Below are 16,674 nucleotides of genomic sequence, written 5' to 3' on the forward strand. Positions count from 1 at the left end.
ACTTTTCATTATGTACTGTGGTGCCACGTACAGTCAATTTGTCTGTTTCTTCTTTGAGTGCTTGTTCATGTCCATTCCAATCAGGTGTGCATGCGCCACGTGCATGACAGCCAGAAGATTTTTCCCCAGCAGTATCCATAGGGTCGGCCTGGGCGCCCCCTGGAGCTGCGCCTTCATGGCACCCAATATAGGCCCTGCTGACCTGATCCCCCCTCAGTTCGTTCATACCACCGGTGACAGCTAGCTGGAACTTCCCTCACTCTTGCTATTGCAAGTGCCTTTAGCAGTATCCCATTGTCTGTTGCGGGGGAGGGATAGCTCAGTGGTTTGAGCATTGGCCTGCTAAACCCAGGGTTGTGAGTTCAATCCTTGATGGGGCCATTTAGGGATCTGGGGCAAAATCAGTGCTTGGTCCTGCTAGTGAAGGCAGGGGACTGGACTCAATGACCTTTCAAGGTCCCTTCCAGTTCTATGAGATAGGTATATCTCCATATATTTTATTATTATTATATAGTTAGATTATGTGTTAGTAGTGTCTCTAAGTTTCTGTCTCTCCCCCCCGTTTCGTTCCCCAACACGGGGGCATGCCTTGGTCGCCGGGGTTCAAATTATGTGAAGTCTGTGGGAAAGTGATGCCAAAGAGTGACCCGCACACTTCTTGTTTGTAGTGCCTCGGCAAGAGTCACCCAAATGACAAGTGCCGCATTTGCAAGGGGTTTCGGCCGCGGACCCTTAAGGATTGCAAGCAGAGACTCAGAATTCTCCTCATGGAGGCAGCACTCCGTCTGCAGTCCAACCCTGGATCAGCGGAGCCCATGCCGAGCGCTGCCTCCTCTTTGTGCAGCGCACCGGTGCCGACGGCGCGTGAGCCAACACCAAGAAAGGTGGCTAAGAACTCCCGGCACCGACACTGCGCCAAACATAAGACCTCTGGCAGGCACTGATCTTCGTCCCCGGTGCCTGAGAAGAAAAAGAAGCAGGAGAGGGGACGCTCTCCCCCTCCTAAGCCTAAGGAGCCAGTGGCAGGGAGGCCTCAGCCCATCCAGCCTGCTTCAGGCCTGGTGCCTCCTAAGGGCTTGTCGACTCCTGCCCTGCAAGAGGTCCAATCGAGTCCGGCCCATTACCATTCTCCAGACTGTCATGACCGGGACATTGAATTCCCTTCCACTACAGAGACTTTGAGGCAGTGCAGGACCTTATTTGCCTAGGCCCATCCTAGACCTGCGAGAGCTCAACAAGTTCATGAAGAAGCTTAAGTTCCGCATAGTCTCTTTGGCCTCCATCAGCCCTTCATTGGATCGAAGAGACTGGTATGCCACCTTTAACTTGAAGGACGCATAATTTCACATAGCAATAATTCTGTCCCACAGAAAATACCTCAGGTTTGAGTTGAACAACACCCACTACCAGTTCACAGTCCTTCCATTCGGCCTGGCAGCGGCACCTCAAGTGTTCACCAAATGCATGGCAGTCGTGGCTGCATTCCTGCACAGGTGGCACGTACAGGTGTTCCAGTACCTCGACGACTGGCTCATCAGGGGCAGCTCCAGGTCTCAAGGGGAGGCACAAGTCGACTTCATAAGAATGACGTTCGACAAACTGGGCCTCCTTCTGAACTAGGGGAAATCAAAGTTGTCCCTGGTTCAGCGGATAGAGTTTATAGGGGCAGTACTGGACTTGACACAAGCCAGGGCATACCTCCCAAAAGCAAGGCTTCCGTCCCTCAGCAACATTGTATGAGGTCTCAGGCAGTTCCCCACCATCACAGGAAGGAATTGCCTGAAACTCCTGGGACACCTGACAGCTTGTATTTATGTAGTATAGCATGCCAGACTCAGACTTCGACCTCTTCAGTCGTGGCTAGTGTTAGTGTATCGGCCAGTCTGGGACAGCTTGGATCATAACCCTGCTTCGCCTGGTACTCGACTCCCTCCTGTGGTGGCTTGACCAATAGGTAGTATGTGCAGGAGTCCCCTTCACCAGCCCCCAGCCATCCCTCTCACTAGTGATGGATGTGTCAGCCTTGGGCTGGGGAGCACATCTGGAAGACCTCAGGCCACAAGGTTTCTGGTCTCAGGCAGAACTCGCTCTCCACATCCGTGTCAGAGAGCTTACACATGACAGAGAGATGTATATCAGATATGACAGACTACACCATGGTGATATTTTATATCAACAAACAGTGGGGTGCATGCTTCTCTCCCCTGTGCTATGGGACTTCAGTGTAGACCATTCGATACATCTGCAAGCATCGTACCTCCCTGGAATACAGAATAAGTTGGCGGACTATCTCAGCAGGTCACTCCATGGCCACAAATGTTCCCTTTGCCCAGACGTTGCAAACGCAATCTTCCATTTGTGGGGTTTTCCCCAGATAGACCAGTTCGCCACGTGACGCAACAGGAAGTGCCAGCAGTTTTTCTCCCTCCTGAATCACAGCCCGGGCTCCATTGCGGTCGCGTTTTGCCTCCCCATGGGGAGGCTATCTTCTCTACATGTTTCCACCTATCCCTTTCATTCACAAGGTGCTCCTCAAGATATGGAGGGAACAAGCTTCGGTGATATTGATAGCCCCAGCCTGGCCTCGCCAGCACTGGTACACATCACTCCTGGAAATGTCCGTGGAAGCTCCAGTCACCTTGCTGCTCTTCCCAGACTTACTAACTCAGGATCACGGTCGGCTTCAGCATCCAAACTTCAAGTCTCTGCACCTCATGGAAGCTCCATGTCTGAACCCGATGGAGCTCTCTTGCTCGGACCCGGTTAGACAAGTCCTCCTTGGCAGTAGAAAGCCCTCCACCAGGGCTACCTACCTTGCTGCGCTGACCAGATTGAAAATCTCTTCCACTTGCATCATTCATCCCCGACACTCATCTCTGTGCCACTTAGACTATTTTCTCCATCTCAAGCATTAGAGGCTGTCCATGTCGTTAATAAGGGTTCACTTGGCTGCCATCTCTACCTTCCATCCAGGCTCAGAGGGCTGGTCAGTCTTTGCCAGCCCTATGGTCAACCGTTTCCTCAAAGGTCTCGACAGGTTATATACGGAAGTCAGGCAGCTGGTCCCAGCCTGGGACCTCAACCTGGTCGTTTCCAGACTGACGGCACCGCCTTTTGAACTGCTGGCGGTGTGCTCCCTGCTCTACCTCTCGTACAGCTTTCCTCCCGAAGGTTCTCCCAGTTTCACATCAACCAGGACATCTTCCTCCAGTGTTCTGTCCTAAGCCGCACTCGAGCGGCAGGGAGCAGAGGCTTCACTCTTTGGATGTCCACAGAGCACTTGCCTTTTATATCGAAAGAACATAACCATTCCAGAAGCCCATTCAACTGTTTGTGACTGTGGCGGACAGAAGGGTCTTCCAATCTCTTCCCAACAAATTTCGTTGTGGATCACGTCCTGCATTCGACAGTGCTACAACCTGGCACGGGTGCCAGCCCCTCCAATCACTGCACACTCCACTAGGGCACAAGCTTCTTCAGCAGCTTTCCTGGCTCAGGTTCCTACCCAGGAAATATGCAGGGCAGCAACGTGGTCCTCCATACACATTTTCGCCGCACATTATGCGATTACCTAGCACACCAGAGACGACGCAGCCTTTGGTAGAGCGGTACTCCAATAGGTGGACAACTCTGACCCTGCCTCCTGAACTTGGGCTTGTGATTCACCTGATTGGAATTGACATGAACAAGCACTTGAAGAAGAAAAACGGTTAGTCACTTTCTCGTAACTGTTCTTTGAGATGTGTTGTTCATGTCCATTCCAATACCCTCCCTCCTACCCCTCTGTCGGAGTACCCGTCAAGAAGGAACTGAGGTGGGGTTGGGTCGGCAAGGCCCTATATTGGGCGCTATGAAGTTGCAACTCCAGGGGGCACCCAGGCAACCCTACAGATACTGCTAGGGGGAAAATCTTCCAGCTTTCGTGCACATAGTGCACGCACACCTGATTGGAATGGACATGAACAACAGATCTTGAAGAACAAAACTTACGAGAAGGTGAGAAACCGTTTTTTCTCTGCACAGCAACAGGGGAGAAGAAAACTTTTTAAAAGAAGAAATTGTAAAATCACAAAAATACCCTGATACTACTTTTAATTAGGGTTTTGTTATGTTTCTAATTCAAATTGACCCTCTAAATTTTAGAGGTATTTCATCTGGAATTGGTAGCAAAAGTATAGGAGTGGTATCAAAAGAATTTATCTTTGCATCAGTAAAAGGCCACTCCTTGACTCTGTGTTGGGTCCTGACTTGGTTTCATTTCTGTATAATTAAATATCAAATGATCTACTGAGTGCATTCTAAAGCAGGAAGTAGGACCAGGTGAGTGAAGTTGTTTCTACATTGGCTCAGTGCCACAGCCCTATGTATGAAAGCTAAATAGTTGACTTTCTGTCATTTCATTACCACAGCAACAGGTCATTAGTGCATATTTTGAAGTGAGAGAGATTGCTTCAAAGCTAGTATAGCAACAAAGCAACTAAACCTGTTAGGTATATATCCTTGGGTTTTTATGGCCAGAAACACACTAAAGATTTAAGTTGGAATTACCAAATGTATTTCAAAATAAGATTACCGTAAATTTACTATAACATATTGGGCCTGGTTTTCCTGTGCAGGTTATGAATAATTCACAGTGTAGGAGTTACTAGTGTCCAGTGAAATGGGGAATTAGGCTACTTGTTTATTGGCTTGGAGAGACATTTATTAAAAATTCTACTAAACCCTTAGCCAGTCTCTTTAGAATGCAGTGAAATCTGTAAAAAGGACTGACCGTTTTTAGTACCTAACTCCTTTCCTCAAGAGACTATTCCATATTTTTAAGTACAGTTCTGTTTCATTTCATTATTATAAAGTCAGTAACCAATTTTAGTCACTCTCAAGACAGGGTTCACTTCATAGTGAAATGTTGTGAACTGCAAAACAGAATTCTTCTAACGAGTGCTTTGCCTTTGCTATATCTATAAATTAGCAATTAACAGTTAGTGGCAGTAATATATCTATCTGTTTGCATAATTATTAAACACTGTCTAGCTTTGAAGTAAACCCTGCAGCTTTAATGAAAAGCTCTTTTTTTAGTACCCTTTGTCATGTCATAGCATAAATATTGCTTATTTGGCACCTTTGCACAGAGAGAAAGTGAGTTGTTTACTAGTTACTGGAACAGTTTAGTCAGATTTAGACACAAAGACTTCAGCGCTACTTACAAAAGGGTAGAGCTGGTAGAAAGTGCAATTTCTTCAGTAAGGCTTTTGTAAATGAGAGTAATGTTGAAAAAGATGACTATAGAGCTGAAAATACAAAATGTTGATGTATCGTTCTGTTGGTGACTGATGAAGCTTTTTCTCTCCTTTCTTAGATACTGTGTTTTTCCACTTGCCCCCAAGATGTGGAGATCGAACCACAATATATGGTGTCTCATGCTATAGGCAGATTGAAGCCAAGGTAATTTATAGTTGCAAATATACAAGAGTAAAATTGTAGGTTTGATACAGAAATGAATGGGTGAAATTCTCTGACCTGCATTATACAAGAGATCAACCCTATCTGATCAGAATGGTCTCTCTGGCCTTAAAACCGATGAATCTGCAGAGTAGGCACCTTTAGAGCTGAAGAAGTCTTTTTTCTTTCATGACCAGGAACATTGTGGTTCATGTCAGTCTCCTTACACGTCCCATTATATGTTTTGGTTACAGCGAATCTACCAGGCAAGAGCTCCCAGAAGCTGAAGTAGGCTGGAAGAATCTGTCAGGCTAGCTAAGAATTTATATTGCCAGGGAAGTGGAACTCCTTGCTGAAAGCAGATTTAAATTATTCCAGTAACAGCCCTTAAAAGATCTTTGGGTACCTCTATTGTCTATTGCACAGACACACAAATTCTTCCTTCATGTATCTCCTTTATTTCCAGAAAAGATATTGGTCTCCTTTGAAAAAAGTAAATTTTCAAGGTGGATCAAAATCCTCTTTTGCACTGGTTTTCCATTAAATGTAGTTCTCTATTGTCCAGACCAGTTACATTTTCAGGGAAATATTTTGGGGCTATAAGGACTGAAAGGGGGTTGTAGTGTGTATTGTCCCACTCTTTGAGGAAATTGTCTTGTACTTGATCTGATATATTATATTGTGCCCATCACTTTTTAAAATCTTGGCACAATTCACAATGTTTGTAGTTATAATTACTCTCTAATGTTATTACAGACTTATTTTAAAATATGTATAATAACCTTTCCAATGACATGCAACAACCTTGAATGTCTAATAGTTTTTAGAAGGAGTTCTGGATAACTTTTATGTTCAGAAGTCTTAAATGACATGCTGTGTACTTTATTTATATTGTCCCCCAATCACATTTGGATTACTTTTAAAGTCTGTTTATTAATTCTTGTTTGAATCAACTTTACAATATTAAATGCATAATTGCAATTCTATTATTATTATTATTATTGTATTGACTCTGGTTTATTCAGTATTTGTGCAATAGGCAATTATTGTGGTATCCTGTGGTTAAAGTCTCTCTGTATTTAACTGTATAGTTGTTTTAACTTAGTTTTATTATACTGCTGATTACAGTTTCTGCTGTTTACTAACCATTAAGAGGGTAAATAGATTTTAAATTGAACTGTTTTGGAACAAGTGGAATATAAAGCAATATGTGTTTTATGTAGCAACAACTTCAGCATTCTGCCCAATCTGGCTTTTTGATAGATATGTGGGCTGTAATCCACATTCTTGTTGTTTTGTACAATATAAGAGAATCATTTGGCTATATGGTTTCTGCCTCTACCCTTTCTAGCCCTGCTGATAAATGTTAGAACTATTTGTTCTAGCTGAGAGAGCAGCTGACTCCACAGGTGTTGCCACTTCCATTTACATCTGGCTAGAAGAAAATGCCCAAGCATGAAACACTCTTTCCAGACCAAAGCTTTTCAACTGGTCCCTTTGTATAGGTATTGTGTCAGAGAAGGAGGAGGGAGAGGTTGTGGCCTTTTGCTTGTCAAATCACCCTGAGCTAAACATACCTGTTTCTTCCCCATCCCACTGCCTTCTATTTATGCTGGTGCCTTTTAAACAGTCTTCAGTACCAAAGACTGTGCATGTCATCTCAGTGTAATACTCTGCAAACTAGGCAAATGTGGTCTAGATAAAATTACTATAAAGTTGTTGCATAATTGGTTGAAAACTTATACTCAGAGTACTTTTCAGTGGTTCACTGTCAAACTGAGAGGGCATATCTAGTGGAGCTCCATAGGGATCTGTCATGAGTCCAGTACTATTTAATATTTTCATTAATGACTTGGATAATGGAATGGAGACTCTGCTTATAAAATTTTCAGATGACACCAAGCTGGAAGGGGTGCAAGCACTTTGAGGATAGGATTAGAATTCAAAATGACTTTGATAAATTGAAGAATTGGTCTGAAATCAACAAGATAAAATTCAATAAAGGCAAATGCAAAGTATACATTTAGAAAGTAAAAATCAAATGCACAACTATAAAATGGAGAATAAACTGGCTAGGAACTACTCTCCCAGTAAAGAATCTGGGGTTATAGTGGATCACATATAGAATATGTGACAACATTGTGATGCAGTTGTGAAAAAAGGCAAATGTCATTCTGGGGTGTATTAACAGGAGTGTCATATGTAAGACATAGGAGATAATTGTTCCAATCTGCTCTGCACTGGCGAGGCCAGGGCTGCAGTATTGTGTCCAGTTTTGGGCACCACGTGCTAGGAAACATGTGGACAAATTGGAGAGAGTCCAGAAGAGAGCAACAAAAAATGATAAAAAGATTTAAAAAAAACTTACACGTATAAAGATTAAAACAAGCTGTGTGTGTTTAGTCTTGAGAAAAGAAGACTGAGGGGGACGATCTGATAACCGTCATCAAATATGTTAAGAGCTGTTACAGTGATCAATTGTCTCCCTGTCCATTAGAGGTAGGACAAGAAGCAATAGGCTTAATCTGCAGCAAGGGAGATTTAGGTTAGATTTTAGAAAAAAAAACTTTCTAATTATAAGGGTTACCAAAGGAGGCTGTGGAATCCCCATCTTTGGAGGATTTTAAGAACAAGTTTGACAAACATCTGTCAGAGGTTGTCTAGGTATACGTAGTCCTGCCTCAGCATGGGGGAGTGCAGGTGGACTAGATGGCTTCTTGAGGTCCCTTTCAGCTTAACATTTCTATGATTCTATTTGCAACTACTGTCTGCGCAGTGAGTTAAGAACACAACTGTGACCAATTGTTCTGACTATTTGTAGTGTTGTAAAGCATATTGCCTTAAGGTCTGATACTGCACCATTGAAGTCAATTGAAGTTTCAGTGACAGCAACATGGGGGGGCCATAGACAACAATGAGTTAGGCCGAGTGGTGTGCTGTCTATGTATGCAGCACATGCATTGCATGCCTCAGAATTCACAAAAAATGTTTTATTCTACAAGCATGTGAAAGCCTTGCATGTAATTAATCTGTTCATGTCGGCTGTTGTCTTGTTTTGCTGGCAAGGCGTGCAGTGCTCCAAGTTACATCACATTGCCTAGGCAACATTACTGTAGGCAGATGACTTCCTGACCAGCTGTGCACTGGAAAAAGTAGCTCAGGCATGAAAGTGTAGAATTGAGTCGTCTGTGATTGAACAGAGCTAGCAATGTCAACTCCTCATCAGGATGGAAAGTTTCGTGCCAAATTTGTTCACTAATTCATTTAGTGCAAGAGACTATAACAGAAACAGACATTATAAATAATGGAAGCCCAAACCAAAATTGTAATTAGTGATCTGAAACTGTGGGCTGGTCTACGCTGGGGGGGGGGGATCGATCCAAGATCGATTCAAGTCGAAGTATCTTGAATCAAATTACCTGGGGTCCACACGGCGCGGTATTGACGGCCGCAGCTCCCCCGTCGACTGCGCTACCGCCACTCGCTCTGGTGGAGTTCCGGAGTCAACGGTGAGCGCGTTCAGGGATCGATATATCGATCCCGGATAAATCGATTGCTACCCGCCGATACGGCGGGTAGTGAAGACATACCCTGTATTTCAGTGAAGCTGTGTACAAATGTGAATGGATCTGTGAGTGTGTGAAAACAAACAAGCTATACTACTGACCCTGTCTACTTTTCATCAATGAAAAGAATGTATGGAATAAGGCAGGATACAATGACCTAAAGAACCATTATAAAGCTTGTGGTTGTCATTAGTAGCCAGCAACACCTAGCAGGCTGTATACAGTTACGAACATTTGGACAAGCTTGCACTGATCTTCAGTTAGATAAGCTATGGAGAAGTGCTGTGAGACAACACAATAAAAAGACTGTCAGAATCAGGCTCTTTGCAAAGACTAATTTATGTTTTATTTAATCTCAGAGAACAAGAGCTGGTGTTTTGTAGGGATAACTAAATGGATGACTTCCTGAATCGGGGCAATTATGTAGAAACCTTAGAATTAGTCAGGGAATTTGATCCTTTTAGCAGCATTTGGGAACCATCTACTTTATTTTCTGGAACATCAAACAATTCAAAATAACCTCATCAAAGCAGTAAGTAATATCCAACTTAATGCCATTGCCAAAGAAATTGAGGAAACACCATTTGTTGCTATTTTACTTGATGGAACGTCAGATAGTCCCAATGAGTCCAGCTTTTGACTGTACTGCATTATGTGACCAAGAATGGTGATATTGAACACTTTGTTGCTCAACAATCGAACTGCAGCTGACCTTTGCCAGCATGTTGAAACTGTGTGCCAGAAGTTTAAATTTGTTGACAAGGTTTGTAGCTCAGACATACGGCAGTGCAGCAGTAATGGCAGGCAACATAGGTAGGCTCAGAAACGTGTTCATGAAAAGTTTCTCTGTGCACTTTTTGTTCATTGCTATGTCCGTGTTTTAAATCTTGTCCTCAATTTTGCAGCAAACAGTAGCAGACTGATTTTCTTCAAAAACGTAGAAGGAATCTCTGTGGGGTTTTTTTTCCCCTCTCAATCTTCAAAGGACTGAACTTCTTGGAAGCCTAGTTAAACAGAGACAGCCTTCTGTTTGTACCACAAGGTGGAATTTTCATTCAAGGCTTGTACAAATTGTAAAATGAGCAGAGAAGCTCTGACTGAACTCTTCAAAAGTGTGGTGCAGAATCCAGTAGCTTCGGATGCTCAGTCTTTTCACTTAGCCATGGGTTTGCTGACTGTGGTTGATAATTTTCAGTTTGTGTTTCTCCTTTGCCTCTACAACATGTTTGAAGTGACAGAAGTGATGTTTCATGTTCTTCAAACCAAGATGTATGATATTGAGTTTTGTATTCAGCAGTCTTCTGAGACGTTAGAGCAAATTAGTCGAAAGCAACAAATTTTTGACGAGTTTTGGAAAGAGGTGTCGGAGTTAGGTGTATGTGAACGTTGAAGGGAAAAAAGAGCAAGTGAAGGCCAAGCAACGTATAAACATCTCTCCTTTGAGGTTATTGACAATGTCAGAGAATAGTTATTGTACAATTTGAAAGTGTAGAGAAACTTTAATTTGTACAATTGCTGAATCCAAAACAATTAAAGGAATTCCAGACACATTTTCTGGTTAATGCTCTTGAATCTCTGGAAGAAGCATCTTATCCAAATATTTTTGACATTAGTAGATTGCATTCCAAGCTGTGTGCTGTGGACAAATGATAACAGTGGCAAGAGAAAAGTGACTTGTATAGAACTATTCATGTGCTGGATTTACAAACTTGCTTCTCTAAAGTCAACAAATTGGCTACCTTAATTCTGATTATTCCCTACTCTGCAGCCACAGTGGAAAGATCTTTTTTCAACTTTAAAGCGCATTTAGACATTTACACGCAACACCCAGAGTGGCAAACACCTGTCCAGCTTGGTTTCACTGACCATCGAAAAGGAACTGCTTAGGTACTTGGGCAGCTTACCAGATTTTTATGACTTTGTCACTGAGGAGTTTCTTACAAAAGATAGAAGAACGGATTTTTAATTTCAGTAGAAATGTTAGGTAATCGTGTATTAGTATAGTCTCAGGTTTCATTATATTTGGCTTACTAGTATTTGGCAAAAATGTATTTGGTTTATTAATCACAGTCTGTACATTAGAAAAAAATCTTTTTATCTGTCATCTAAAAAGTTGTTGCATACCTTATTAAAAATGTCATTTGCATACCACTGGGTAGGCCAATTCTCAAATAGCACATTCTGGGTTTTGTTTTGATCAGTAGTGGTTTTCTGGTAACTGGCTTTAAAAATAATTTTTAAAATACATACAATATTTTTACATATAATACTTTTTTTCTTAGGCACTGAAAGTGCGGCACGCAGATGTCACCCGAGAAACGGTACAGAAAAGTGTCTGTGTTCTAAGTCAGCTGGTAAGAGAGCAACTAACAAAGACAAACTTCTTTTTTTTAAAGAATACATACAGAAAACTGGTTTGACAAATTTTTGTTTGGAAACTTTCATTATTTTAAATGTTCTTTGTTAGAAACACTTTAAAATGTAACAAAATGAGCATTGAAATCACAGCTGTGTTAGAAGGCCAAGGTACTCAAATGTTGTTATAATTCTTCAACTGGAGAGACAAGGTGAGTGAGGTAATATCTTTTGTTGGACCAACTTCTGTTGGTGAGGGAGACAAGCTTTTGAGCCACAAAGAGCTCTTCTTCAGGTTTGGGAAAGGTACTCCCAGCTTTTGCTGTGACACTAGGAGTTCCTTCTCCAGACCTGAAGAAGAGCTCTGTGTGGCTTGTCTCTATCACCAACACAAGTCAGTTCAATAAAAAATATTATCTCACCTACCTGTCTCTCCAATATCCTGGGACTGACAGGACTACAACTACATTGCATGGAAAAATGCATGTACTTTATTGTGAGTCTTGATATGATCTATTTGCATTTTTAATAATTGTTCCAAGAAGCCTATCGGTAATTGTATATTCCATTCAGTATATGTATCCATGCTAGCTTTAGTGTTGCTACTATGGCTAAAAATAGTGAAACCATGATAGCACAGGTTTCAGTGCAGGCTGTACGAGCATGCTGGGGACCCTGGGTATGTACTTACCTTGCTAGCCCATGCCACTGTGTCTTCACTGCTAGCTAGATTTAAGATAGCATGGGATGCCAGCCCCTGCTGCAACCATACCTCCAACTGAAGTGTAGATATATCCACGGTGATACACTATAAAATTACTAGTAAGTTATCAGATAATGAAAAACCTAGCAATGGACAACTGTGAAATGAAGCTTTTTTCTAGCGGTTAGTGTAGTATGTTATGTGAAATATGATGTGTCTTCAGAATATATTGGGTGTACCTCTCAGTTGTCTGGGGGTCTATGTTGCAATGCAGGCTGCTTTTTACAGTCAGACTATGCAACTACACTTTACAGGCAGAGAAAATAATTCTTTATTGAGAGATGAATTCAACTGCATGAGTAAGATGAAGCAGGAAAGTTCCCGCTTATTCTATCCCCACAACACTACTGGCAGGATATTGAGTGATGTGCACTATCTGCTAATGAAACACAAGATAAAATTGTTACCTAATTAAAATTCACAGTGAGGGCTTTTGTCTTTAAAAATTACACTTCCATCTAGTGGGGTATCGATCTGTATTAGAATACAAGGACAGTTGGGGGGTATGGAGGAAGGACACTGGAACTGGAAACCAGCAACAAATGTACTTTTTTCATCTGCCTTTCATTTATGACATAACATGTCCATTTCTCTGTCCACAAGCCTTTGTATGGATTACTTCAAGCAAAGCTACAGCTCATTACTCATGCTTATTTTGAAGAAAAAGACTTCTCACAAATTTCAATTCTTAAGGTAACTTTTCAGTATATACTAATACAGTATAATGCCCCATGTGTATGACCATAGATTTTAAGTTATAAACATTCTTTATCAGAGGGGTAGCCATGTTAGTCTGGATCTGTGAAAAGCAACAGAGAGTCCTGTGGCACCTTTAAGACTAACAAATATATTGGAGCATAAGCTTTCATGGGTGAATACCCACTTCGTAGTGGGTATTCACCCACGAAAGCTTATGCTCCAATACATCTGTGAAACATTCTTTAATCAATGTATTCTTGTATGTATTGCATTTTCATAGGTGATACTTCTATTCAGCTATTTTAAATAATTACATGAAATAATATATTATCCTAATATGAATCTGAGAAAGGAACAGATTTCTGATTAGTGAAATATCTAGGAACAATATCTTCAATGACACCCTTAAAGTAACACCCCAGTTATAAGTAAAAATGTTCTTTTGTCTGTCCATCTCTTTGAAACAAATTATTTTATTTATTCTGGTCCCTTGGGTAGCTCTTTAGAACAGGTGTTACTAATCAGATGTGGTATTCATATGCCATTAATATTTTTATTTAACTTTTACAGGAACTTTATGAGCATATGAATAGCTCTTTGGGAGGAACTACACTGGAGGGGTCACAAGTTTATCTTGGTAAGGGACGTTTTTACAAGCAATAATATATAATGTTATATCAGCTAAATCATTCCCTCTGAACTAGTTTGTTTATGTGCATTAAAATTTAGCACCATAGGTTTTGTGCCTGCATGGGACTTCATTATTTTCCCTCTCATTTATGGAGTTAAATAATTTTCAGGTAACTACCCTTTATCTGTTTTTCCATAATGTGGATCTCATTTTAGCTTGTAATCCATGATACTTCAATCATGCCTCTTGATATGATATACATTTAGTGCAGTGTTTCCCAAACTTGGGACGCCGCTTGCTGGAAGCGGCGGCCAGTACGTCCCTCGGCCTGCACCGCTTCCCGCAGCTCCCATTGGCCTGGAGCAGTGAACCGCCAGTGGGAGCCGCGATTGACCGGACCTGCGGACGCAGCAGGTAAACAAACTGGCCGGGCCCGCCAAGGGCTTTCCCTACACAAGCGGCGTCCCAAGTTTGGGAAACACTGATTTAGTGAGTGAGCTGTTCAGCTCCTTCTGAAAACTATGCTTTTTTGAAAATTTTAATTGTGGGGGAAATTTTCAGTGGCATAAATGGCAGTTAGGAACCCAGTTCCTTTTGACTTCCAAAGGGAGTTGAGCACCTAACTGCCCTTTATGCCTTTATCTCCCCCTACATCCTTTGCTCCACGTACCATAGGAAGAATTGTGATCTAGAAAGAGAACTAAAAGTCGTTGTTTAATCAGATGCTCCCATAGGGAAATGCTTTAGCCGGCTGGCCTCAGTATGAAAGTAAATAGCCATCTTCTGGAATGCAGAGTCTCCATCTTACTTTCAACTCTCATTCTTAGAAGGAAGAGAAAATGGTTTGAATTCTTTTAATGAAATCACCAGCATGTTTTCCATGAGAATGGGAAATCATTGTGTGTCACTTTAGCTTATGTAATTTGGCCAATAGAAAAATGGGGGACAGGAAGAAAGGAGTTGATACCCCTTGCAAAGCTTCACTAATGGATTTGTTCTCAACGTTGTAGGTCTGTCTCCCCGAGATCTTGTCCTTCAGTTTAGACACAAGGTACGCTTTCTTCATGTGGCTAATAAAGTACAGCCGCAGCATGCTTTTTTTACATGGTAAAAATGTAGGTTGCATGATGAGCAACTGACAGCTAAGCAAGTGCACACATACACTTCTTCATATTTTAAGGTCCAGACTCTCTGCTGTACCTAAGGGGTGTTGCTAAGGAGCTGGATACAGCCTCCTGGGACTTTCTGGCCTCAGATGCAGGTTGGTGCAACCTGGGGGTTGTTGTTTGAGGGACCATATACCATCTGGAGATATGTTCCTGCCACCACACAGTACCCATATTTCCTTGCCAGGAGTTGTGGGGAGGGGAGATGTAGCAACCTGCTCTGTTGGCTCTACCCTTGTTAGGGATTCCCTCTCCCTCCCCTACTAGAAGTATCTCCAGTAGGCAGGTTTCAAGTACTCTTCACTTCCTTTATGCATATATCACAAAAAAACCCACAACCCACATACACCAAGGAGTAGGAGATGGTTCTACCCCGCTTAAACCTGTTATCTCAGTGGTTAGAGGACTTACGTAGGATGTGGGAGACTCAGGTTCAAATCCCCACTCTGTCTGATAGGAGCAGGGTCTTGAACCTGACTCTCCCACATCTTGGGTAGGTGCCCCAACTGCTGGATTATAGAGTCATTCTCATTCTCTCTATGGCTGAATGAATATTTTGTTGTTTTCTGCAAAGTGGAACAACTTCAGTAGTAGAGATTGAGAGAAACTTGCCTCAGAATACACCATAGTGCAGTGGTTAGAGCACTCCCTCAGGAAGTGAAGACCTGGGTTTATGTCCCTGTTCCTCTAAGGCAGAGTGAGGATTTAAGATCAGGCCTTTCACCTCCTGGGTAAGTGCCCTAATCACTGGGCTATTGTTTAAATTGTGGGGATTAGGAATGCTTAGAGCAGTGGTGGGCAACCTGCAGGCTGCGTGTGGCCCATCCGGGTAATCTGATTGCGGGTTGCGAGACATTTTGCTGACATTGACCATCTGCAGGCACGGCTCCCTGCAGCTCCCAGTGGCCGCGGTTTGACGTTCCCGGCCAATGAAATAGCTAAGGGAAACATTTTTAATGAAAGATGAATTTACGTATATTACACACATGTACACACATGTAAATGTGTGGGCTTTTTTCCTGTTTGTTAGTCACCCACCATGTTAATTTTCCCTTCTTATTTTGCAGATCTTAATTCTTTTTAAATTGATTCTTCTAGAGAAAAAGGTAGGATCTGTGGGATGAAGGAGAGGATTGAAATGGAGATGTAATTGTTTATATGACTCTATAGAGTGTATGTTAGTGAAAGATAAATGCTACACTAAATATGTCTGAAGTAAAACCCAATGCTCAAGTATATTTACATGCAGATATAAATAAAACTGGAAAACTTTATCCCCTTGATTAACTGCTCTGTGTGTGTTGGTGTATAAATTCTGCTCACAAACTGTCAATAATGGGAAAAAATTAATAGTTACTCTAGAGCAAAGGCAAGTAAAATTTGGTAAACTTGGGCAGGGAAATTTTCATAACAGTTTTTAAGGGATGGAAGTACATATCATGAAAAGCCACTGTGAGAATTGGTACAAATGATAATGAGAAATGGTCAACTGCATAAGGAAATGGATGGGAAATATCAGGACCTAAATAGTGCACTCACCATTGTAGAGTGAAAATTCTTAGTACATAAGGTCCAGCAAAAAAGAACTTCATTTAAACATAAAATAGATAGTAATATAAATACCAAAGGAAGCAAGCTTTAGATTTTTTCAAGTTTTAGATTTTTGTGAATTGTATGGATACTTATCTGAAATATATATTTAGTATCCAAGGTCATGTCTCTCTAGTCATGTTAACTTTGATTCACAGTAAATAAAAATAAAAATAAATATTAAAATAAGTAAGTCGACCTAGTTTAAATCCACAGAGAAGTGTAAGTCTTAATTATATTTTTCTTCAGGCTGTCTTACTGCCTAAAAGAAGTGCTGTCTTGGCCATTTAAGAGGACTCTGGAACATGTACAAACAGATAAGAAATAGAAACAAAAGAGTACCAATTTGTAAATTCAAATGTTGGGTCGAGATCTTTCAGTAAAGTGGCTGAATATCAGCTCACAAATACTTGAAATACAAATACATCAGCTCACAGGCATCTTTTTTTCCTACAATGTTTATTT

General features: G+C 41.6%; 1 protein-coding gene across 2 annotated transcripts in view; it reads left to right on the forward strand.

Moving 5' to 3' along the window:
- Positions 1-16,674, forward strand: part of AVL9 (AVL9 cell migration associated) — a 76,116-nt gene that overhangs the window by 25,256 nt on the left and 34,186 nt on the right. For both annotated transcript variants that reach the window (XM_065583741.1, XM_008171204.4), the window contains 6 exons: positions 5,357-5,442; positions 11,288-11,359; positions 12,727-12,816; positions 13,393-13,459; positions 14,464-14,504; positions 15,687-15,725. In XM_065583741.1, the coding sequence (XP_065439813.1) occupies positions 5,357-5,442; positions 11,288-11,359; positions 12,727-12,816; positions 13,393-13,459; positions 14,464-14,504; positions 15,687-15,725 (395 nt within the window). The remainder of the gene's footprint in view (positions 1-5,356; positions 5,443-11,287; positions 11,360-12,726; positions 12,817-13,392; positions 13,460-14,463; positions 14,505-15,686; positions 15,726-16,674) is intronic.

The sequence above is a fragment of the Chrysemys picta genome, chromosome 2 (assembly GCF_011386835.1).
Source record: "Chrysemys picta bellii isolate R12L10 chromosome 2, ASM1138683v2, whole genome shotgun sequence".
In the NCBI taxonomy this organism is placed as follows: Eukaryota; Metazoa; Chordata; order Testudines; family Emydidae; genus Chrysemys; species Chrysemys picta.